This window comes from Muntiacus reevesi, chromosome 14, assembly GCF_963930625.1.
Source record: "Muntiacus reevesi chromosome 14, mMunRee1.1, whole genome shotgun sequence".
NCBI classification, from domain to species: domain Eukaryota; kingdom Metazoa; phylum Chordata; class Mammalia; order Artiodactyla; family Cervidae; genus Muntiacus; species Muntiacus reevesi.
The window spans coordinates 31,526,906-31,553,381 of NC_089262.1; the positions used below are offsets into that span (position 1 = coordinate 31,526,906).

Genomic DNA, 26,476 nt, shown 5'->3' on the forward strand with positions numbered 1-26,476 from the left:
CACAGAGTCCAAAAATCTGTTCTGTACATCTGTGTCTCTTTTTCTGTTTTGCATATAGGGTTATCGTTACCATCTTTCTAAATTCCATATATATGTGTTAGTATGCTGTAATGGTCTTTATCTTTCTGGCTTACTTCACTCTGTATAATGGGCTCCAGTTTCATCCATCTCATTAGAACTGATTCAAATGAATTCTTTTTAACGGCTGAGTAATATTCCATGGTGTATATGTACCACAGCTTCCTTATCCATTCGTCTGCTGATGGGCATCTAGGTTGCTTCCATGTCCTGGCTATTATAAACAGTGCTGCGATGAACATTGGGGTGCACGTGTCTCTTTCAGATCTGGTTTCCTCGGTGTGTATGCCCAGAAGTGGGATTGCTGGGTCATATGGTAGTTCTATTTCCAGTTTTTAAAGGAATCTCCACACTGTTCTCCATAGTGGCTGTACTAGTTTGCATTCCCACCAACAGAGTAAGAGGGTTCCCTTTTCTCCACACCCTCTCCAGTGTTTATTGCTTGCAGACTTTTGGATAGCAGCCATTCTGACTGGCGTGTAATGGTACCTCATTGTGGTTTTGATTTGCATTTCTCTGATAATGAGTGATGTTGAGCATCTTTTCATGTGTTTGTTAGCCATCTGTATGTCTTCTTTGGAGGAATGTTTGTTTAGTTCTTTGGCCCATTTTTTGATTGGGTCATTTATTTTTCTGGAATTGAGCTTCAGGAGTTGCTTGTATATTTTTGATTAATCCTTTGTCTGTTGCTTCGTTTGCTATTATTTTCTCCCAATCTGAGGGCTGTCTTTTCACCTTGCTTATAGTTTCCTTTGTTGTGCAAAAGCTTTTAAGTTTCATTAGGTCCCATTTGTTTATTTTTGCTTTTATTTCCAATATTCTGGGAGGTGGGTCATAGAGGATCCTGCTGCGATTTATGTCAGAGAGTGTTTTGCCTATGTTCTCCTCTAGGAGTTTTATAGTTTCTGGTCTTACATTTAGATCTTTAATCCATTTTGAGTTTACTTTTGTGTATGGTGTTAGAAAGTGTTCTAGTTTCATTCTTTTACAAGTGTCAACCACTTTCTTTTTCCTTTTTGACATTTCAAAGATTAAGACCAAGACTCTTTCCTTAAATATCAAGTACCGTCTCAGACATTTTATAGTCCTTCCCTTATCAATGAGTTTTCAAACTCACCCTCAAATTTTTTTCAATAAGAAAAAAACTGTTATGGAAATATGCTATATTTCTTATTTCAGAATCTAATCACAAAAATTTTACAACTCAAGCAGTTCATTGTACTTCCTTAAATGTAGTCAGTGGCACTGAAATCCCCAAATAAGTTAATTATAAATGATTACTTCTAGAAATTAGAGATCAAAGGAACTGTAAATTACATATTGCCCCAAACACACTTGATTCCCAATCCACCTACTTTCATCATTAAGTCTTTCAATGTTGAAGGCTCTACTATGCTGATTCAAACTCAGCTGCTGTTCATGGAGGTCCACAGGAACAGGGTTGATGCCAGTCCCTTCAAGATATAACCTAATTCGCTGCCTCCACAACCACCTTAGAGTGAAGAAAAAGCAAGTTATATTAAAATACAGTAAGTTAAACAAAGGATTAGACATTATAATTTCTCCAAATTAAAAAAATTTGTATTAAAAAACTAGTTATCCCATAAACTAATTACACCAGAAATACCTAAAACCCACCACTGATTCCTGCTCAAAAAAAGATTTAAATGGCAATATCTACTGTATCTATAAGACCCCTCAAATAACATGAATTAAAGTCAAATTATTTATCAAGTATCCATTAAATCCCATATACAGAGCCAATGTAGTTGTGTTTTACTTATCAAAAAGTATAATATATACAAAAAAGAAAACATTCTGAAATTAAAACATCATTATGTTAAGGTAGTCAGATTACATAAAAATCCCTTCCTTAAAATTCTGTAATAATGTTTTTCTGTTTTTTTACAATTAGAGTTCAATAACAAACACTATAACACTTAAGATTACACCTAAAATTTCAATGACTTTTTAGTGGGGAAAATAAAAAAGGAATAAAAAAGTTTAATTAATTTTAAAATAAAAAACTGACATAGCAAAAGGCCAATGGGCCACCAGCCCAGGTGGGATGCATGAGTCAAGTGCTCGGGCCTGGTGGGCTGGGAAGACCAAGAGGAATCAGGTGGAGAGGGAGGTGGGATGGGGGACCGGGATGGGGAATACATGTAACTCTATCACTGATTCATATCAATGTATGACAAAACCCACTGAAAAATACAAAGAGGCTAAAAAAAAAAGAAAAAAAAAAGGCCAATGGGACAGATTCTACTAGATAAGTACACAAAAATATACCCCTACTTAAAAGTATATTAGTCATCTGTAAAGGTACTAAACTTCTGAGATGAGCAGAAACTGGAATCACTACTAAAAAAAAGATTTCAGAAGTCAAGAAGATTTAATACAATTTCACAAACACCTAGAGAAAGCGTTTTCTCAAACTATAAAATCTAGGCTAAGTCAGCGAAAAAAGTAGTCCAACTTAGCTCTCTCTAATTACTTGGTCTACCTTATCTTAACTCTTCCCTCTACCCTTCTCTTTTCAGGGCAGTCTGACTACTAAACAAATTAAGTGAAAGGAATATTTTTTTAAAAATCTCCATAGGTTAGGAAATACTTAACATGTAAGACAGAGATACCAGGAATCTCAGCATAGTTAGAATAAATACAACCCTCAGACACTCTGGATGGGAGAAGGTGAGGATGAAAAATACAAAATCTCAGAGAACTTGAACATTTAGTTTTCACCAACAGTCTTTTTACCAAACTGCTAAAAACATGTAAGGTTAAAGCAGAGACATGGCCTCTGTCTCACTGAAGGAGAAAAACGTCTACTTACAATTACATTACGGGCCAAGTGGCATTTGGAAGGTTTCTCCATATAGTTCCAATAGGGCTGGGAGAAGCCAAGTTAGATGTGCTTGTGACTCAGCTAACATATTATTTTTTATGTATTATTTGAATTATTTTTTATGACTACAACTATGGACTAATCCAAATATTATCTAATGTGTTCTGTTTAACAGCATTTTTAATGGCACACATTAATAAAATAATCATATAATAATAAAATTATCTTAACAAGATAATTATAGAGCAATAGTAAGAACTTCCTACCTGAACTCACCACGATAGAACTTCTGTAAGGCTTCTGGGAAGGAATGCGTATATCGAACAGGAAGACATAAATGACCCTCAGACCTTATTTTAAAGGGATTTGGGTGGTATAAAGGGAAGAAGAAAAATAAAAGTACTCAATTCAAAAGGTATCATTAAACTACAAAAATCAGACATGAATTTTTTTCAATTTCTACCCTATAATTTATTTTTGCCACTTATTATTTATATTTTTAACAGGAACAAAAAAAAAAAAATAGAAACAGTAGTTTATACCCAGGTTTAACGCCATAATACAACTTAAGTTTCCACATTACAGTAAAACTAACAGCAAATTTGCCACTGATTGATATCCCTGCAAAATTATCTAATGGCATAGTGATGTTTGCATCTTAACATCTATATTACTTAACTACTCACTTTGGGCAAGTCACTTTAGCATCAGCTTCTTCATCTCTAAAAGGGCCATAAAACCACCAAATCTCAAAAGGTTATTCTGAGGAATCAAACTATTTATGTGAAAGTTTTTTGAACCATAAACCCCTTATAAATATCTTTTAAGATAATCTCTTACTAAAAGAGAACTCATAGCTTAATCTAATCTAACCTCAAGGAGTTAACAGCTTTCATGAAGGACAGAGTATTTTTTTTTTTAATTGCAAATTACAAACTGTTAAACTGCCTATAGGCTGATACAGGAAGATGAGAGGCTATGACAGACACCCTAACATGAGGAAAGGTGTCCAGATAGTTCAATCATCCTCATTTACGTGATGCTTCAATCTTGAAGGAAAGGTTGACAGTTGGCCTGGCAAAACGAGCTCTTAATGATAACTGTAAATTAATATAAATATGAAGAGCCACATAAAAGGCTTTTACAAAGCTGTAACTAGTCAATTTGTCTGAGATAAATTTATCTAAGAAACTTAGGGACTAGATTTTTTAAATTTTTATATTTACTGCAGTACTAAGTGCTAAGAATAGTATACAGTGCTAAGAAAATAAAAGTTGAAAGTGAAAGTGTAAGTCGCTCAGTCCTGTCTGCCTCTTTGTGACCCCATGGACTTCTCCAGGCCACAACATTGGAATGGGTAAACTTTCCCTTCTCCAGGGGATCTTCCCAACCCAGGGATTGAACCCAGGTCACCTGCATTGCAGGTGGATTCTTTACTAGCTGAGTCACAAGGGAAGCCCCTTATATAAAAGTTATCAACAGTCATTTATTTGATAGAATACCTACGGAGGTCACCTGCAGGTCTAAAACACTCAAGAGAGAAAAATCTAGGCCTGGCCCGGAGGATTCAATTTCAGTGAGGTTCACTCACTAGTGCTAACTGCTGGCAAGGTCCTCAAATCTGTCTCCATGTGAGTCTCCCCACAGGGCGGCCTCGGTATCCTCACATCATGCTGGCTGACTTGCTCAAGAATGAGCAACCCAAGAGACCAACACAGAAGCTACAGTACCATTTATGACCTGGCCTTGGAATGCACACACTGTTGTACCATATTCTTTTGATCCCACGGGCCAGCCCTGCTTGAAGTGGGAAGGGAACTACATAAAGGTGTAAATAACAAGAGGCTACCGTAAAGGTCGGCTATCACATGCTGTCTATCCCATTTTGATTATGAAGCATTTAAATGTCGCAATTATATACAGGGGTCAGCAGAGTGAGTACAAAATACCAAAGAGAAAATTGAAATTGTCTGTTTAATTTAGTTGAGTCCACCAATGAGACATCTTAGAGAAGCAGATCCTGCAGCCCAAGTCAAACCTTTGGGTGCCTGCAGCCCCAGCTGACATCTGCCTATAACCTCATTAAAGATCCCAGATTCCTGACACACAGAAACCAGGGGAGATAATACGTTATTATTACTATTGTTTTAAGCCTCCAGTTTGCGGATGATTTGTTATGCTGCGTTTGATAACTACTGCAGAGAAGAAGAAACTTAATTGAACATTAACTTCTGGGCTTATTTAAGGACTGTGAGACACCTCACACTTATAAGAACTCGAAGTCGGGCAACCTGAATTACAGAACAAGCTAGAGGCCTTACACATTTCTGCCTGGGGGCAAAAAGAAAAACCAAAAGACTTCTCCAATACATTATTCCAGGTAGGATGGTGTCACCGACTCGATGGACGGGAGTTTGAGTGAACTCCGGGAGTTGGTGATGGACAGGGAGGCCTGGTGTGCTGCAGTTCATGGGGTCACAAAGAGTCAGACACAACTGAGCAACTGAACTGAACTGAAAAATTAGAGAAGCAACACCTTCTGCTTACCAGTTTCAAAATCTTCACGAGCTAATGAATATTAAGCCAGTTTTTAAAGGAGAATATATTTCAACAAACTGTATAAAATATGATCACTAAACAATCTCTTACTTTAATGATACAAAAATCATTACATTACATATCATTACAAAGTTTTTCTAAAATACATGTGTACAATCACTAAAGGCAATTAAAAAATAATTATTGAAGCAATAATATCAGTTACTTGTGCTTAGGAAATATTTGCTCAGCTAGGTCAGGGTCCTAGCTCTGCTCCCTAAAATCATTTAACTAATCATTCATTTTTCAAGTGTTTATTGCCTACTGATTACGTATAATAATAGTATGCTAGTGGTAGAGAAATTTAGTCCTATACTCAAGGAATTTGTAGTCTGATGGAAGAGACAAACAATCAAGCAGAAAATAAGGAGAGATAAGTGCTCTCTGTAGAAGGAATCATAGTCAGAGCTCACGACAGGAACCAGTCTTGAATTAAAAAGAACTACACAATTGAGTCAGTGATCTAAGGGCACTCCAGGCGAAAGCACAAATAAAGGCATGAAAAGAACCTCTGGAGAACTCTCTCACTTACTGTTTCCAGCCCTGCTATCTTGCTATCAACAAAGCTCATCACCAGAGCAAGAGCTCCCACAAGTGAGCCTCCAACCAAGACGTTAGGATGTTCATCCATTACACTGTGCTTAAGAACAGCTTCAGGTTGGGGGGTGGGGATACTGAGTGAAGGTATAAAGTTCCATTTATGAGATAAGAAAGTACTGGAGAAGCAATGTACCACATGCTGGCTAAAGTAAACACTGGTGTATGGTATACTTGAAAGTTACTAAAGACGGGAACTCTTAAAAAAGAGTTCTCATCATGAGAAAAAAATCTTTCCCGTCTTTTATTTATTTATTTATTTTTAGCTATATCAGATAACAGACGTTAAGAACTTACTGTGGTAATGATTTCACAACACATGTTACATCAAGTCATTTTGTTGTACACCCTAAACTTATACAGTGCTGTATGTCCATTATATCTCAATAAAACTGGGCAAAAATACAATTAAAAAACCCCAAAGAATAGACTTCAGGAAGGATTCTAGAATGTTCCTAGAGAGGCATCAGTCCTTTTTTTAAGCTGAAGAATGTGTAGTGCCTGTGGGTAAATGAAGATAGATGAAACTAGAAAAGCGGATAAGCAACAGGTGGTGAAACATCATATACATTATGCTAAGGAATTTGCAAGGCATCCTGAAGGTCAATGAAAGGTTAATCCATGAAATTAAAAGACGCTTACTCCTTGGAAGGAAAGTTATGACCAACCTAGATAGCATGTTAAAAAGCAGAGACATTACTTTGCCAATAAAGGTCTGTCTAATCAAGGCTATGGTTTTTGCAGTGGTCATGTATGGATGTGAGAGTTTTTGGACTACAAAGAAAGCTGAGCGCAGAAGAATTGATGCTTTTGAACTGTGGTGTTGGAGAAGACTCTTGACAGTCCCTTGGACTGCAAGGAGATCTAACCAGTCCATCCTAAAGGAGATCAGTCCTGGGTGTTCACTGGAAGGACTGAAGTTTCAGTTGAAGCTGAAACTCCAATACTTTGGCCACCTGATGAGAAGAGCTGACTCACTGAAAAAGGCCCTGATGCTGGGAAAGATTGAAGGCAGGAGGAGAAGGGGATGACAGAGGATAAGATGGTTGGATGGCATCACTGACTCAATGGACATGGGTTTGGGTGCACTCCAGGAGTTGGTGATGGACAGGGAGGCCTGGCGTGCCGTGGTCCATGGTGTTGAAAAGAGTCGGACACAACTGAGTGACTGAACTGAGCTGAACTGAAGGTCAAAAGGAAACCCTGAAAGACTTTAACTAAGGAATGGATACAATCAAATTTGCACTTCAGAAAAAATACTAAGGCAAAGTGTGAAGGATGAGTTGGAAAGAGCAAGAATGGAGATTACTGCAGTAATTTAACTCACACACTACAAAGGCCTGAGCTATGTTTAGTAACAGTGAGGAGGGCAAGAGATGGACTCAAAGGCAGGATCCCTAAAACTTCACACTAAATACCCGATCAATATGATGAAGGGAGTGAGGGGAGGGGGTGAGGATGAGTCACCACAGCTTTAGCACCCATTACAATTCCATTCATCAAGTATGGCAGCAGGGAAAGCAGACAAGTCCATTTGTAGATACATTACTTCTAACTGCCACCAGACACATTCCAGGGGAAGCCAGTACGGCTACAACAGCATGAAGAAAGGGAAAATAACAGGACATAGGATACAGAATAGTCAGAGGTCAGATAATGTAGAGTCTTGAATGTCACGGTGAAGGTGATCAACCATCCCCATTTGCCTGAGACGGACAATTTTCCCAGGACGAAGGACTTTCAGTGCTAAAACTGAGAAAACCCAAAGCAAACCAGAATGAGAAGGAACTGGTCATTCTAGTCATTGTAAAATTAATTTTATTCTGAGTTAGATGGAGACCCACAGTAAGACTTTGGGCAGAGAATCTACCTAATATCACCAAACTTTATAAACAATCACTGTGGCTGCAGTGGACAGAAGAGACTAAAATAAGGTAAGGGGAGAAGCAAGATCAGTGTTGGATATAAAGATTCTGGAGTCACCAGAATCTTAGTTAAAATGACAGATGTTAATCAGTTATTCTGGAGATAGTACAGAAAAGGAATAGAAAAGACTTATCTATGACTGAGCAGAAAGATAATGGTAGAAACTATTTTAAGAAATTTTTCAGGAAAGTAAATGAAGAGAGAATTAAGGAAAAAAACAGAGGGGATCAACACACTGAAAGTCAAAGAGCAGATTTATTAGAATTGAGGAAATAGGTCTGCTATTAAGGAAGGAGACTATGGTCAGAGTGATTTGAGAGATGGGGAAATTCTAGATGACTGCAAAGTCCAGATATGGTCATGGTTGTGAGTGGCTGAAACAGAATAAGGTTACATGTCAGAGAAGCTGAGGAAAGGGGAAAAAAAGTGCTAACAGGGTTTGATTTATTTATTAAGTCAATGACGTTACCCAGGAAATCAGTGGAGGCATACTTAGGAATGCAGATGAGAGGCTAAGTAAGGGTAGAAGATGCAACATCATTAACTCATCCATCACCAGCAACACCAAAGGTCACCAGTACTGACCTCAGTCAAGGACTCAGGTATATTCAGCTACAGACACTACCCCCAAACTACCTGGGAAATCAGATGTGAGAACCTGTCCATCCCATATCATAATTTTCTACCACCAGTGCTAGCGCAATGCATATGGATTTCTCATGCCTAAGCTAAAAAAAGAGAGCTAAGACTTTGAGAATAACTACAAAGAAGAGAAATCTGCTAAAGGTAGAGATCAATTCTACATGCCTAGATTTCATCACCAAAATGGTTCCGGTCCATAGTTCTAACATTCATGATAGCCAGGAAGGGTGATGTTTCCACCCACACAGCATGCACCATGGCAGACACCCTGTACTAAGAGGATAAAGAGCTTCCAAACTTAAGATTTATCATGAACAGATACTATGCAAAGCAAAGAATAAATGTTTGTATGCATAACAGGTTAAAAAAATTCCTTTTCCTTACCGTTCTGGGTCGGTGTTTACACCAATAACTGGTTTAAGTCTGTCCAAGACTTTACTTGCTGCCAAAAGCATCGTGCCATCCCCTAAAGGACATAAAGCATTAACCACTGGTTTTGTAACAAGTCTGACTGACAACACTGTGGACATTAGTCTTTCAGCGATCACACCCCACCCCATCCTGTTGGTTGCCAGTCTCCTCCACATCCTTTCTACCCACTATTCCTTAGTATTCTCTCTCCAACTCTAATTCAGAATTCTCAACAGTGGCAAGAGTGACACTTTAGGCCAGGTAATTTTTCTGCTTTGGGGTTGTCCTGAGCCTGTAGGGTGATGGGCAGTATCCCTGGCCTCTACCCATTAGATGCCAATAGTAGCCCCACGATTCTAACCCTATCACTTCTTTTAACTAATCCTCTCCCTCTCTCATACCATCAGTCCAAATTCACATATTATTTTAATGAGAATACATACAAAGTGTCCAGCTTTGCATTTTTCTCCCTACCAAAAACAAACCCGTAAAGGTTTATAAAGAATGGTCACCAACTTAACAATACAGGTCAGGAGAAAAACAAGTATATGTATACTGGGACCAAAGAGGGATGGGATCTAATCTCATTAAACTCTTAAACTCAACTTTTTTTTAAAGACTGGCATAACTAAACTAAAATACAATTATAAACAATCTTATGAATCATATTTAAAGTTAAATGAACACCTTAAATATACACACAGAAACACACACGCACAGAACCTCACAGTAACATCATCCAATAAAAAAGTAAAATGTTGTATAAAGCACATCTTTTAAAACCTGATCCTAAAAATCCAAAACTGTGTCTTACGGTAGGACTCTGAAAGCTTCATACAGCCAGCTCACAGGATTATTTGGAAACATGACTATTAAAGGGCACTTCCGTATGCCAACACCTTCGCCTCTGCAAGACTATTACCTCCCGCAGCTACGACAGCATCTGCCCATCGAACAGTTTCCTCATCATAGTCTCTCCTCTTTACCAGACGAACCTCAATTCCCTCATTCCTAAGATAAAAAAAGCAAAGGGTATATAAAATGTCCACCAACATAAAGGAGTATTTTTTTTGAGAGGCAGATTATTACAACAGAGATGTAAAATAAACAAATTTGCTTTACAAACAAATTTATGTGTAGCTTTGGAAGGTCAGCTTCATTTTCATTTAACCACAACAACCAATCAACCATTAACTATAGGAAGCATATGAATAAACTATCCCAAATCTCTAATGTGCTTTAAAATCTTTTCAAGCCCTTGATGAATAGCAATATTAATTAGAATTTCCTTTTATTTTCTCTACTCGTCCTGACACTAAAATTCATTAATACAAAATGGTCCAAAAGACTAACACTTTGAGAGACATTTTTTTTTAAATAAGAGCGAATAGCTATTATTTTAAATTCAACAAATATTGACTGCCAGATAAAAACAGTGACTAAAACACTTCCTAATTTGTGTGTCCTCACATTGATTCTCTTGTATACACACAAACTTATTCACTGACTCATTTAGCCTTTAATTAACGGAAGTTTCTATAGTCATAATTTTTAGACATTCAAAAACTATTATAAATGAACACCTATATAATCCACTATTCTGTTTAAGAAATAAAACATTATGCTACAGTTGAAGCCTGCTGTGTACAAAATTAACTGTGTAGAAAAGGCACTTCTTGGGCAGACCAAATAACAACTGATAATCTGAAATTTTCAGAGTAAAATAAAAATTTCCTTAAAAAATAATACCAGGTCCATTAGCCACAACATAATTTTCTTAAAATGATTCTATAATGGCCGTCTCTCCTAAAAAATCCAAGTATTAGCTGCTAGTAAAAATTAAAAAATTGAAAGTCCGCAATACAGAAGCCCACTTAACACCTGATCCCACAGACTTACCGTAAACTATCGAGAATGTGCTCTACATTTTTGGTGTGAATATGATGCCGCTCAAGCAGTCCACTGTAGCTAGAGCCTTTCAGTGCGAGCTATATCAAAATAAAACAAATTTTGCCTTATTACACACTATGTTTTACATATTGTATTTCTTTAAAAAGCCCTATATAAGACAGACTGGGTTGTTTTGGGGTTTTTTTGAACATACATTTTAATGGCTATCTGTGAAACCCACAAGTATAAACTTGATTAGAAAATCTGGTTCCAGAAAATCATAACGTGGTTTTAATACCAAATACAGCATTAAGTTTCCTGAATTAGTATATGCTGAATTCTGAATGTAGTCAATAGCATTTCAAAACTGCATGTTTTACAGCCTCAGTGTCTTTTTTTTTCCAAGTGGATTTTTTAACATACTGAATTTGGCTACTGAAGACCAAAGATGAACTATTATTTTAGAAGGCAGTCATCTAAAGGTCATCCAATGACCTCTGTTCTACTTGGACTTGTAGCTCTCTTGTATTCCAATTTCTGAACTCTATCTGGAATTTACACAATCCAAACAAAGGGCTTGCTGGCTACTTGAGAGTGGATAACTTCTAGATATAAGGACATATGCTGCTGCTGCTAAGTCACTTCAGTCGTGTCCGACTCTGTGTGACCCCATCCCTGGGATTCTCCAGGCAAGAACACTGGAGTGGGTTGCCATTTCCTTCTCCAATGCATAAAAGTCTTCAATAATTGTTTTTGCTAGTTGTTTAGAATACTTTAGAAAGTCACTATCTTACCACTAATACTCTTCTAAAATATATATGTTTTCTAAATCATCCACAAAGTAAAATGTTGAGAGGGAAGTTTAGAAACATTCATTTAATCATCAAGTAGGAAATAAGTTCACTAGAGTGAATGCTAGAGTCTAAAAGCATGTTATTTGGGGGAACAACAAAATTACAACTACTTACAGAGAAACTATTAAAGAAAAACAAACAAAACAGAAGACCAGCAGAAAAGATCTCCTATAATTAAGGATATAAGAGGAAGTCACAGCAAGACAGGTAAGAGGTATGAGATGCAGCACAGTTAAGGCCCACACCCCTGGGTGGACAAGCCCCAAAAGGGGGGAAGGAATAATTTACAATGCAGAGCTGCTTCCCAAGGAGCAAGGGGCCAGAGCCCATCACTGACTCCCCAGCCCAGAGGCCCTGCACTGGGAAGACGAGTCCCCGAACATCCGGCTGTGAAGGCCAGCAGGACTTACTTTTAGGAGAACCAGGGCTGTGGGAAATAAAGAGCACACACAAAACTCCACACACTCCAGGACCCAGCACAGAAGCAGCCATTTGAAAAAATCCTGGGTCAGACCCATCTGCTGATCTCGGAGACGTTCCTGAGGAGGCAGGAGGCAGCTAGCGCTCACCATGACACAGGACGCTGGTGACGGCCACTGTGGGAAGCCTGATCCACCACGGGCATGCTGGCGCTGGCAAACACCATTGTGGAATCCTCTCTCTAGCTTATTACTGCTGGGATGTGAACCCACAGGCCTGCCACCTAAAGACCCCCTGAGTCCATAGATAACCCCGGACCTACCCCTGTCCACCAGAGAGCCCAAGACCCAGCCCACACACCAGCACGCTCACAGTAGGCCCCGGATCCCCAGGACCCGGCTCTGCCCATCAGTGGACCTGTAACAGCCTGGGGGCCGGCTTCACTCACTGGAGAGTGGGGAGGCACCAGTCCAGGGCCCCCTGGGCCTGGACCCCAGCTGACCCCACCTGCAGTCAGCTACCAGTGGGCTGACCCCAACTCCAGGACCTCTAGGGCCCTACAACCAGAGACTCCAGGACTGCCTCTGCCCACCAGTGGGACGGTGCTAAGCCCAGGACCCAGCTGTCCCACCAGAGGGCAGGCACCAGCCTGGGGTCCTGCTGACCCCAGCCCCACCCATCAGTGGGCCAACAGCAGCTCTAGGGCAGCTTCTGCTCTCAACCAGCTGCCAGGATCTGGCCCCACCCACCATCAAGCTGACATCAGCTTGGCGACATCCCCGAACCCACAGCCTGTCATGTCAAGAGCCAGCTCTGCCCATCAGCAGGCCAATACTAGATATGGAACCCCTACATGCAACCACCTATTCCAGAACTCAGCTCCACCCACGAGTGGGCCAGCACCAGGTCAAGGGATCCCAGGCCCAAACAGCCAGCAGCCTCATGACCCAACCACACCCCACAGCAGCCAGCACACCAGGTGGGGCCTGACAACCAACCAGACGCCCCACAGTAGCCAGCTCGCACAGGAGGGCCCATGCAGCCCACACAGGAGGCATCCCTAGAGCATGCAAGTCTGGTGACCAGCATGTAAGTTGCTGACATGCAAAGGACATCTCCTAAAAAAGGCTGCTTCTCCAAGGCTAGAAAACATAACCAGGTTACCAAACACACAGAAAAAAAAACCACGAAATCAGGAATAATGGAGCAGGGAGGAATACGTTCCAAATAAGTGAACAAGATAAAAATCGCAGAAGAATTAACTGAAATGGAGACAGGAAATCTAAACCTGATAAAGAGTTCAAGGTAATGATCAAAGAACTCTGGAGATTAAATGAGAAGAGTGAGAAGTTAAAAGGTTTTAGAAAAAGAGTTAGAAAATATAAGGGGCTTCCCTGGTGGCTCAGACATTAAAGACTTTGCCTGCAAAGCAGGAGACCCAGGTTCAGTCCCTGGGTCTGGAAGATCCCTTGGAGAATGGAATGGCTACTCACTCCAGTATTCTTGCCTGGAGAATTCCATGGACAGAGGAGCCTGATGGTCATGGGGTCGCAGAGAGTTGGACACGACTGAGTGACTAATGCTTTCACTTCGAAAATATAAAGATGACCAAACAGAGATGAAGAACAATAACTGAAATGAAAAATACACAAGAAGGACTCGACATTACATTAGATGATATAAAGGGATGCATCAGCGAGATGAAAGATATAGTAGTGGAAATCACTGAAGATGAACAGAAAAAGTAAAAAAAAGAATAAAAAGAAATAAGGACAGTTTAAGAGACCTCTGGGACAACAGTTGCAAAATAAATGACTCACAAGTATGAAATGATTATGTGGTGATCATTCTGAAATGTCAGAAACACCAATCACTATGTTCTATAACAAGAACACACACAGGGTCAATTTTACTTCAAAAACAAACTCACTCATAGAAAAAGAGATAAGATTTGTGGTTACTAGAAGGAAGGGAGAGTTGGATGAAAGCAGTTAAAAGGCACAAACTCCCAGTTTTAAGATAAATATTAGAGAATGTACAACATGATAATTATAATTAACACTGCAGTATGTTATATATAAAAGCTATTAAATATATATAATAAAGAGAGTAAATCCTGAGGTCTCATCACAAGAAAAAAAAATTTCTATTTCTTTAATTTTATATCTATATGAGATGATAGATGTTTACTAAACTTATTGTGATAATCATTTCATGACGTATAAATGTCAAAGCATTATGCTGTACACCTTAAACTTACATGATGCTGTGTAAAAGTTACATCTCAAGAGTAGAATTTCTTCTGGTGAATTACTGTAATTCTTTAATAACTCATGCTTGATACATTTATTTAGGGAATACAAGTTCTTTCATTAATTATTTTCATAAACAATGTAGCTGGTTGGCCTACTAAGTTGTACTAACATAGAGTGGCTAACTAGGCAACTAAGAGATAAGGCATTTTTAAAAGTCACTAATAAAAAGCATCAATTAGAAAGTCTTATATCACTACTCAACTTGCTCTTATATTAAAAAACAATTTTATTTAATACTCAAAGGATAGTAAGAATTTCTAGCTACCCACTTGGAAAATAACAACACTTCAAAGATTTAAAAACATACTTCAGTCAGACAAAAACAGGAACCCAGGAATTCTTTGTAAAATGGTTTAAAATTAAGAAACTAAAGAAATTACATTCTCAACTCTGCAATGCTACACTTAAGGTATCAGTATTAGTGACAAAGTTCTTAATATTTTTTCCTTTTTGTCTCCAAAAGCTTGTTAGTTCTCATCAGCATTAACAAAAATGTTTTTAAAGATTATCCACTAAAATGGAAAAACCGGTGTGAACTTAAAAGTTCTACAGCAGACACACTTAACATAAACAACAGAACTTCCCCTATAAAATCTTCCGAAGCCAACAACACTTCTCCCCACATGCTCTGAGGTTAAAACAAAACACAACACAACATGAAATGGGGGCAGGGGGAAGGATTCTGAAAGGACAGAAATTAACCACACCTTAGGGTCAGATGTCAGAGTCACTTTTTTTTCTAAACGACCCAAACACTTCCATTAAAGTATCACAGACATCTTTACTTGACCAAAACTGAATTAAAATTTTAAGTTGTGTTTACTATTTTGTACTCCAGTAAGGGAAGGAAATATGTCTTTTCAAATTTAACATGTAAGAAATGCACAAACTTGTGAGAATGACAGCTGGTACGTAAATTCACTAGGCATAATTTAAGCACTCTTAGAATACACTTAACTAAATGGTACACCAAGTACCATTCAAAACTGCCTTAAAAGGATTAGTGGCACCTAACTAACAGCTAGAGAAAGTAAACTATTTATCCAAGCCAGATCAAGCCAGCCACGGGAAACTCTATTTCTTCAGCTATATTTAGTATTTATCTTCAATTCTTTCTATTCCATTTACTCTTTATCTTAGGCTCTCACCTTTATTTTCCTCATTGCTCTATTCCTGCTTCTGCATTCTCCTTAATTCTGTTGCTAAGTCACTTCAGTCGTGTCCAACTCTGTGTGACCCCAGAGACGGCAGCCCACCAGGCTCCCCCGTCCCTGGGATTCTCCAGGCAAGAACACTGGAGTGGGGTGCCATTGCCTTCTCCAATGCAGGAAAGTGAAAAGTGAGAGTGAAGTCTCTCAGTCGTGTCTGACTCTTCGCAACCCCATGGACTGCAGCCCACCAGGCTCCTCTGTCCATGGGATTTTCCAGGCAAGAGTACTGGAGTGGGGTGCCATTAATTCTGTTACCTACTCCCTTATACAATGGGATGGCACCAGGTTCCATCTTTGGCATTCTTATCTGTTTCCATTTCACTTTCATTATCTCCCCACTCCAGGGACTTGATCTACCCAGTATACACCAGCACCTAAGAAGTTAACTGCTAGCTCAAGCCTGTTTCTTGAGTTACAGGCTCCAATTTTTAAATGTCTACCTTTATATCCACCTAGTAGATCAAGTACTTCTCCCCAAAACCATCTAAATCTGATTGTATATTCCTCCTAATTTGCTTTTCTGAATCCCATATAATAGTTAATAATACTTCCATTTACCTAGTCAACAGAGTAAATCCCGGGTGTCAGCTTTAATTCTCCCAAGTCTCCACAGCCAGCCAGTGGTAAAGTCCAGTAATTATACCTGTGACCTCCTTCTCCAATCTGTCCTTTACATTCATGCTGCCACTGCTTGAGTTCTGGGCAACATCAACTCTTATCTGGTCTCTTGTAATAGCTTGCATCTTGAGTTTCTAAAGAGTTTCTTCCTTAAAAATACTTCCTACTCCCCTCATCATCTAACCACTCCCACCAGAAGCCTGCTTTCATACTAGGCCCAGAAGAGTGACATCTCAGAAAAACTGAGCCATCCCCCCACTCCTGTGGGGAAGACAGCAGGGCTGAGCAACGGTTGTGTTCTGCTGTTAAAAGATGGAAAACCACTATGAGCTAAAACCATGGCATCTAACAACTTTATAAAGCCCTCTTGGGCTTCCCTTGTGGCTCAGCTGGTGAAGAATCTGCCTGCAATGTGGGAGAACCCACTATGAGCTAAAACCATGGCATCTAACAACTTTATAAAGCCCTCTTGGGCTTCCCTTGTGGCTCAGCTGGTGAAGAATCTGCCTGCAATGTGGGAGACCTGCGTTCCATCCCTGGGTAGGGAAGCCCCCCTGGAGAAGGGAACAGCTACCCACTCCAGTATTCTGGCCTGAAGAATTCCACGGTTGGTCGCCAAGAATTCCACGGACCTGGTCACAGTCAGACACGGACGGAGCGACTTTCACTTTCACTTGAAGCCCACTTACCTGTTCAGCATCAATAATGCTCCTTCTTGAGCAGTGATTTTCAAATCGCCCCTAGGGTGCCACATCAATCTAGTGGTCACAGTCAGAATCAATAGTCAAGAAAAAATAAACTATACTGCATGTAACAAGAGTAAACTGCTTCATGTTATCTTCTGTATCAAATATGAGTACATCATGACACGAGATTTTTCTGACTGTGAATTAGTCACTAAGTTTGAGGTTTTTTTACTGGCAAAAGATGACCTTCCCTGATGTCTTGCTAGTACTGTTCCCTTCCCTTCACATATAAATTCTTCCTTATTCTTCAATATTTAAGTAGCTTACAAGATAACAATTTTCACCCTCATCGCATTGGCAAAAATGTTAAAATCTACCAAGTGCTGATGAGAACATTGGAAGCAGGGAGCCATTCAATGCTTATGGAAAAATTATTTGTATTTTTATTTGAAGCATTTTTTTAAATAGTGGAAAAACTCAAAACAACCTAATTGTTCAAATAATGGAATACTATATACAGCAATTAAAATGAATTAACATATATCAACATAGAATTTATAACCAATAGTGAATAAGAAAAGCAAATTTCTAAAAAAAGATACATTGTAAAGAATATATTACCTATGTAAGTTTTTAAAGACAAAAAAAGGCTAAAACACAGTCAACTTATACTTTATTGGTTGAGAAGTTATTAATGTGCATCAATAAATACCTTTCTATACTCAAAGTTTAAGTCATATAAATAAAAATATAGAAAAAGTGATCATAGTGAAAAAGAAGAAATTAAGTTATTTACAATTTCATGGCTGGCTATAGGCTTCCCTAGGTAAGCCTAATATACAGGGCAGGTTGAAAACCAGGGCTCTAAAGCATATTGACCAATAATTCTGTTAATGGAATTTCAGCTACTGTGATGTTCAATCCTTTTACACCTTTATGAGTCTCTTATTTAACTGCAAGTACTTATTGGAATATATCGTAAGCCTCTATTTTCCAAGTTGTGTTCCACAGAACTAAAAACATTTTCTGCCTCCACCCAAAATTTCATGGTCAAATAAAAGCATTGTCTGTTTAGCCTTATGGTTCTCAAACATATTTAACCATGAAGCCTCTTTCAGGGAACTCACATCAGTAATCTCTACCTTAAGTTTTCAGCAATTAACATCTTTCTTAAAACTGACACTGGAAATAACACTCTGGACTGGCAGACTCAGGGTAAAAAGAACTAAAAAAGAAAAAAAAAAAATGTTCTTAATTCAAAAACATTTCCCTACCTTTATTTAGCAGAGATGGAAAGGCAGAGAGGATGAGGAATAAAATACAGTTCTTGACCTCAACTCCAGAGGAAAAAATAACCACAGATCATATGCTAAAGAGGAAAACTCAGAAGGATATGCATTATGAAAACACAGTGAAGAACGCCTAGGATACCTAACCCAACCTTGACGGCCGGAGCAGGGCCCAGCACGGTTGTCAAGGATGGCTCCCTGTGGGAGGGATGTGTAAACCTCACCCTACGGCAAGAACAGCGGTCCCCAACCTTTTTGGCATCAAGAACATTTCGCAGAAGACAATTTTTCCACAGATGAGGGCAGGGCGTGATGGTTTCAGAATGATTCAAGCACGTTACATGTATCAAGTTCTTTGAGCAGGAGGCAGAGACTAGTCAGTAATGAGAGCAATAGGGAGGGCTGGAAATACAGACCAAGCTCCTCTCATTCGCCTGCTACTCACCTCCCACTGTGGGGCAGGGTTCCTACCAGACCAGGAGCCAGCAGAGGTCCTGGGCCAGGCGGGTGGGGGAGGGTGGAGTTGGGTGGTGGGGTTAGGGATCCCTGGGCTGAAGGATGAAGGAGGATTCAAAGCAAAGGGGGCTACAAAGGTAAAGACACTGGTGAACGCAAATCAAACTACCCTGAAATACCATTTTCACCTACAGGCTCACAAAAACCCCAAAATGTGCTAAGCTGTTTATGAAAAAATAAGTACCTTCATATATTGCTGGTGAAAGTGCCTCTAAGGGAAGCAATTTGGCAATACCTATTAAAATTTCAAATTTTTCTCACTGAGCAATTTCACTTTTAAGTATTTAGAGCTTGATTCATTAACACAAATTATTATTATTCATTACATAGTATATTTTAAAAAACTAAGGCATTTGCACACAATAAGTACTATGTACATACTAAAAGGAAGAAGGGGCAGAATAACTTAAATAATATGTTAGCATTGAATAAAGGGAGATGGGATAAAGAAAAAACATTTCACTCTGTGGGGTTTGTATGTATAGATTATTTTTGAAAGGAAACACAAGAAATTAACATTGGTTACTTTCAGGGACAAAAACTGAGTGTCCATTGACAATAAGAGAGTTTGCACTGTATACTCTTCTGCATCTCTTATATTTTGAACCATTTTAATGTGTTACTGATACATAAAGAAATTAATTAAATAAGCACAACATCTAATGGAAACTAAAGCAATTTGAAATCAATGGAAAATGAAGTTCTAGACAAGAACTGATGAGAAATGAAGCTTAAGAGGTGGACCCAAGTCAGGACCTTGTTTTTAGCACACGAAGGATAATAACCTACAATAACGTTTCTCAAAGTGTGATCTGGGGACCAACTGCAAACCTGGAGAGCTTGTTAAAAATGTGAATCTCTTAAGCATCAGCAGTCTTAAGGGTATGGTTCAGAGCCCCGAGTCTGGGAGTTCTCCACAAACTGAATCTTTACATTTGAGGGGACGAAAGAAAGGTTCCGGTACCTGCATTCTAACAAATTCCCTGGGTGTCTCTATAGGTTACAGGGAGCTTTTGAGGAGTTCTAAGCAGAGGGAGAAAGTGGCCAGATGTTCACTTTGGATAGACTACTCAGGTTCCTGTGTCTGGAAGATGTGAAAGGAGTGAGGTTCCGTTGGAAGGCTCTGGCATGACTCCAGATTGTGTTCATTCATTTGATAAATACTCCTGGTGCATACACTACACTCACTGCACATGTGGCAGAAACGTTATCTGCCCAAGAACTACAAGTTACACCACTGTTTTCAGAGTAAGAACAAAATCCAAGGCGCTGCATCTCCCAAATCTGCTAAGGCAGTAACTAGGAAAAACTTAAGCCAGTGACAGAGGGACTACTAAATGAAATAATGCTATCCCAGTAGGACACTAATTTTAAAAGAAATTAAAAATGGAAACGATTAAAAGAAGTTGATTCTGGGGTTGTATGACTTGGAGCGGAGCCAGAGAAAGGTGGAAATGGTTCATTTGTTATTTGGCATGTATTAAAATACTCTGAAATAAAACATTCTCTTTGGCCAATAGGTGTGTTTACGATGGCAAAATCCTTTCCAATCAGTTTCGATTCATCCAAAGGTTTAGTTTGTGAGTGGCATCAACCCTGTTAATATAAGCTCCACATCCACTGACAGCTACATCACTTATGAGGCAAGTGTAATAAAATAGTTTAATTAGTCCTTGCAAAGTTTTGAGCCAGTAAAGGTAAAATCACTGACTATAAATTTATTCACAAGAAAAGTCACTTATCAGTTAGGGGGAAAGGAAATGCAAGAACTGAAAATAAACCAAAGTAAAACCAATATGAACGAGCAATGAAAAGTCAAACTTTCACCCAGTGTGTTTATGCTTTATCAACTAAGAAATATTTCCTTTAATTGTTTATGTTTCCACAAGGTTAGAGAACAATGAAGCTTCAGGGTATGAAATTATACTTGCACTCTATCCCTCATCTTTCATTTTCATTTTAACAAATACCCTAATAGAGATCGATTTTGCCACAGAACAATCAACACCACCACCACAAAAGAGAACCATCTGCTATAAAACTTCAGGTTACCAAGACTCCAGAGACACAGCCAGCCACGGTGCCAGGACACTCATAGAAGCACTTGGTGACTTTCTTTTCTACCCAATTCACATGATTCATATCCCTCAGTATCTTTTACCCCAGCAAAACAGCAAACAATATTAACCATATCATTCCTACCACAGAATCCCATTTTAGAACAATTTCACACAGTCCAGTATTGTTTGGCCTGTCCCTGAACTCTGGTACGGGCTCCACCTAATACTGTTCCATTCCAAATGTGTTGTGGTTTAGTTGCTAAGTCCCAATTCTTTGTGAGCCCACAGACTGTAGCCTGCCAGGCTCCTGTCCATGAGATTTCTCAGGCAAGGATACTTGAGCGGGTTGCCGTTTCCTTCTCCAGGGCATCTTCTCGACCCAGGGTTCAAATCCATGTCTCTTGCTTGGCAGGAGGATTCTTTACCACTCAGTCACCTGCAAAGCCCTTCATTCTGAATACTGGCCTTAATATAAATACCTCACATCAGGTACAGACAAATCCAATAAAACTTAGTTGAAATGACAGCGACAGCAGCTATTTCAAAATTCTGTTCCACAGTCCAGAAGTGTTACTTCAAAAGGGTTCTTATTCCAGACAGCATACTCCAGCAATAGGCAAATATTTACCCATTACAGATTTCTCTTCAGATACTCAAAGTGGGTGTACCAGGTAGGTCGATTTTGAAAGACCTGATTTGCCTTACATTTTAAAAAGTTTTGATTAGTGGTAATCTAGTTCAGAGACCCAAGAATTAATCTAATTCTAATTCTAATTCCACTCACATCGTGAGGCCTTATACAGGTTATTCAGAGTCTTAAAATATCAGAAAGGGCCTTGGAGGCTCTCTAGTCCAATCCTAGTATTTCACACAGTGAACTAGGTAGACGCATCCTGAAAACTGACAGCGCCTCACCAAAAGTACCACTGTCACCAAGGAGCCCCAGAGAAGTTAAAAAGCAGCAGAGGAATCTGACCACACAGGACCTGGGCCTGGCTCCAGGCTCCTGATCCCCAATCCCACACACTGATCATGCCAACCAAGTGTACTGTTTTTAACTGTTGTGGGAGGCTTCCATAAAATTGTTATGAAGAACATATTTATGCATATACAGCACTTGACAGCTTCTAAAAAGTATAAAAGATCTGCAGAATTAGGAGCAGGACCCAAAGGGCACCACCTCTTTCCCAAATCAGAAACACTTACCACTCACCTTTTTATTCCCTGCCTCACCCTCAGCTTCATTCCTTTAACACAAACTCCAACCTCCTGCTCAAACTGTTTGATCTACTCTTTAAATGATGCAAATGTTTTCTATAAACTGCTACTTTCAAACACTTTAAGGAGAGAAATGTACACCTAGCATTGCCATCAGATGAATACAGAGGCCCTCCTCAATTAACTCATTAAACAATGAAGCTAAATATTGAAAATAGTCAGTACTTACAGCTGGGGCTACAATCTATGGGGTAGCAAAGGAGTCCAACAGGCCTGACCAACTAACACTTTCACTTTCTGGAGCAGATTGCCATTTTCCTTCTCCAGGGTTTCTTCTTCACCCAGGGAAGGAACCTGGGTCTCCTGCATTGCAGCAGGATTCTTGACCAACTGAGCCACCAGGGAAGCCCTTCGTTTTGATAACCACAAAACATTACCAAAAAATTGCTGATGATTGTCAACCACAAGTTCAGGACCAGAGTGTCTATTCTGGTACAGAATGCTACAGGATTATGGATATAGGCAATTAATTCCAAAGTCTTTTGGGGTGGTGTCAACAATTAAGAGATTTCCAACAGAGATTTTTCCGGATATATGTTCATCCTGAAACATTCTCCTTTTCCTAAAGTGGGTGTGGGCATGGGATCAAACGCTTCAAAAATAAGAGTGAAAGTAGGTAATATTCACCACCTTAGGTGTATTTATATACTTTGCAGAGATATTAATAAACATCTATACCAAACACTGTCTGCTGTGGAGGCATTACTACACTATAGACATAGGCGCTGTTATTTACCTGCCTTCGTTTGGACGTTTCTATTTAATAACATACATTCAAAGTCAAATTTCTCCCTTGCTCTTCCTAGCACCGGAGACACGTGAGCTTTTAAAGCAAACTCCTAGAACCTTGTCTGAGGACCACGTTCCAGCACAGAAAAGGTTGAAACCGACTGGCTGTCCGGAGTGCCCCAGGCCTGGCAGTCGTGCCCAGTAAAAGGGGGTGTGTCCGCGGTACCAGAGCCTCTTTTCCGCTGCCCGCAGCGGCACCCAAGGGCCCCCTTTGCCCCCGGGGCGGCCTGGGGAGAGAGTCCCAGAGCATCCAAGCTTCGGACCTACCTCGCTCCGGGTTGTTTAAAGGGGGTGTGGGTGGCGAGGGCGCAAATGAATCCCCAAACCTCTCCCACAGTGGGAGTCCTTCTCCCACCCAAGGTTCCTCCAGACGCCCCCGACTTGGGGGCGGGGGTCTTCGCACTAACAGTGAACCTGTCCCCCCGCCCCCCTTCTCTAAACACACACACGCACGCACGCTGGAGAGGGAAGCCTTCGAGCGAAGCCGGAGGGAATGGAGGGTAGCCTGTAGGGCAGGCCTGGCATCTAGGATGCCCCGGGAAGAAGGGTTGTCCCGAGAGGTCTCGCCCGAGGGGGCGCGGCCGGCCCCCCAAAGTCGCGGCCCAGGGCCGGGCCGAGACACAAGGGCGGGGGCCGCCGGGACCCACCAGCTGCTTCAGGTCCTCCTCCGAGAGCTCCGCGTAACGGTATCGCTGCTGCTCGAACTCGTACCGGGTGGTTTTGGCCACCACCACCACCCGCGACGGGCGGAAGCCGCCGTCGGGGCGGCTACCACAGCCCGCCAGCTCGCGCGGCTGCCCGTGCCCCAGGTGCCGCCGGCCGCCGCCTTCACCGCCAAGCCACGGCCGCGCGGCGGGGCCTCCCGCGCCCGGCCCCCTGAGCGCCGCTGCCCGGCCCCCAGCCACGCGACGACAGCTGCCCAGCAGGAAGCCTCGGTAACAAGTCATCGTCGGCCAGGCAGCGGCTGCAGGCCTCGGCTCCCCGCCGGCAGCACTGCGTGCCGTCCGCGCCGCTCCGGCCTCCGGGTTCCCGCCAGGCTGGCAGAGGTTAAGTGCACAGCAGTGCGTGGCCCGCGCCGCGAGGAGGACGTGCCCAGACGTTGACGGGGGCGGGGAAAGCCGGGCGATTGGGAGTCCGGAGAGCCCAAGAAAAAGGTGGGCGGGGAAAAGCGGGAGGCCTCCCAGTGGGGAGGCTGTGTTTGTTTGGGTAGCCTTTTCCATCCACGCCTGCGCAGTGGCCACTTCCCCGCCCGGGGGCCGACCTCCAGCTCCACCCCTTTCCCCCGCGTCTGCACCCGCCCGCAGGCCAACTCTGTGAGCCAATCAGAACCCGCAGCGGTTTTGGAGTCCGAGGAGCTTCGGGGATTGGCTGAGGCTGGGGGCTGGAATTCTATTTGGTGTAGGAGCTGCACCCAGCTGGAACTGGTCTTAGGTGGCGCTGGGCCAGCAAGTGCGGTTTTAAGCGCCTGGCGGGAAAGCACGTGCGGCCGCAACTCCTGGCTCTGGATTCTTTTTCGTTATTGTAGATAGACCCTTTGTTCCTTCCTGCAGTATTGAGTGGCTGATGTGTCCGGCTCCGGGCGAGGGTCTGAGGAGACCGACTTAGGAATCGCTCCCCTATTTGCGGGGCCTAGTGCAGAATGAAAACGCAGAGTCCCTTGTTCAGAAATTGTTAAGAATTGCAAGGGAGAAAGAGAGCAGTTAGCCGAGTACCAGGCACGGCTGAGCATGGGGCCCTGTAGGGCTGCGCAGGTGGCAGCTACTGCTAACCTACAAAAGAACTATAACCACCCCCTACCCTCCCCCGGCGGGGGCGGGGGCGGAGTTAGCCTTTGAGAAAGGGGCTGAGGGATAGACGAGTCTGGGCAAGTGGAACATTTCTAGATGGAGAGATACGGTTGTAAAAGTAGATAGGAAAAGAGTGAAGGGTTAAGAATGTTAATAATTTGGATCTTACTCTGTAGGCAGTGAAAGTCGCTCGGTCATGTCCGACTCTTTGCGACCCCATGGAATAGTCCATGGAATTCTCCAGGTCAGAATACTAGAGTGGGTAGTTTCCTTCTCCAGGGGATCTTACCAACCCAGAGATGGAACCCAGGTCTCCCGCATTGCAGGCGGATTCTTTACCTGCTGAGGCACCAGGAAAGCCTAGTAGGCAGGCTTTTGGAAGCTTTTAACTGAAATTAAGAGAGTCCTGGGAGCAATGTTTGATGATTACTGATCTGGCTTTGGAATGTGGAACAAACTAGGAAGCAAGAGAAGGAAGGGCGACTTGGGCACTGTTGGCATAGTTACACTTAGATCCGAACTATAGAGTAAAAGTAATGAAAATGGAAGAAAATGCCCCTGTTACAAGAGGGGAATCAAGTGGCAGTGCAGATCCTAGTGTTCGCCTTCCTGCTGTTTAGATCTATTTGTTTTGGCACCCTCTTTGCTTCTTTGTAGTCCTAGCACTATCGGTAACTAGCTCCTGGACTTTGAGCAGGTTGCTTCATCTTTCTGGGACTCGGATTCCTCATCTTAAAATGAGGGAGTTGAGCTGGAGTGATTCCAAGGTTCTGCCAAGCCCAAATTGATTCCAAATCTGTGACTTCTAGTTTTCAGCTAGCCACTACCGCCAGCATTCACTCATGGGTTCACTGAATACTTACTGAGTCCCTACTATGTGCCACATAATATATTAGACTGAAATACACAATGGAGTCTGATAGATGTTTGCTTTTAATAGGTCACTTACCCCTTCTGACCAGAAGCTTTGCCTCATAGCAGCTGCTAATAGTGATCTGCAGGGCACACTTAAGCATACCTCTTAACTTCTGTAGGATGTGTTACTCATTTGTAACTTTGAACATTCTCAAGGTCCTTTCTAGTCATACTATTTCAATACTTTATAATTCCTTAGCTATCAAGAAGGAAGAAAAGGGAGAGGTCACAGATTACACTGCAGTTTGAAGCTTGGGTGACTAGCAGAAAACCAGTTGATCCATTTGATAGAAAAAAAAGTGAATCTAGAAAACCTTTTGGATCAAAGTCTATGAGTTTTGTTATGCATATGCAAAATTTCAAACCCCGTTTCTTCCGATTTCACCATTAAGTACTCAAATTTTTAGATCTCCCCGGTTTTCAGCTACAAACTTGTCTACACTGACGTCTTCTCATTTGATATATCTGTCCCTTTGTCCATTGTTATTTTTGGATCCCATCTTCTTCCACCTGCTCAAAAATAATACTCCATCAAGTTATCACCTTTATTATACCTTTAATTATCCTTCTCTATTGGACTTTCCTCTTCACTATTTAAACATACTCATGTCTCAGTCATCTTTAAATTAAAAAAAACAAACAGCCATCTAAGCCCTAGCTCTTTATATATTGCTGGTGGCTCAGGTGGTAAAGAATCTGCCTGCAGTGTGGGAAACCTGGGTTTGATCCCCAGGTTGGGAAGATCCCC

At 41.2% G+C, this 26,476-nt stretch overlaps 1 protein-coding gene across 3 annotated transcripts in view; it reads right to left on the minus strand.

Annotated features, from left to right (window-relative positions):
* NADK2 (NAD kinase 2, mitochondrial) overlaps positions 1 to 24,077 on the minus strand; it is a 47,295-nt gene extending 23,218 nt beyond the window's left edge. For 2 of the 3 annotated variants that reach the window (XM_065905510.1, XM_065905509.1), the window contains exons 1-6: positions 23,674 to 24,077; positions 11,000 to 11,088; positions 10,023 to 10,111; positions 9,074 to 9,155; positions 3,193 to 3,276; positions 1,434 to 1,570 (exon numbers count right to left, since the gene is read on the minus strand). In XM_065905510.1, coding sequence (XP_065761582.1) covers positions 1,434 to 1,570; positions 3,193 to 3,276; positions 9,074 to 9,155; positions 10,023 to 10,111; positions 11,000 to 11,088; positions 23,674 to 23,973 — 781 coding nt within the window. In that variant the 5' untranslated portion in view covers positions 23,974 to 24,077. Of the gene's footprint in view, positions 1 to 1,433; positions 1,571 to 3,192; positions 3,277 to 9,073; positions 9,156 to 10,022; positions 10,112 to 10,999; positions 11,089 to 13,757; positions 13,866 to 23,673 lie in introns of those variants that run through there. The other variant, XM_065905511.1, reaches the window with a different exon arrangement.
* Between the last annotated feature and the right edge of the window lie 2,399 nt (positions 24,078 to 26,476).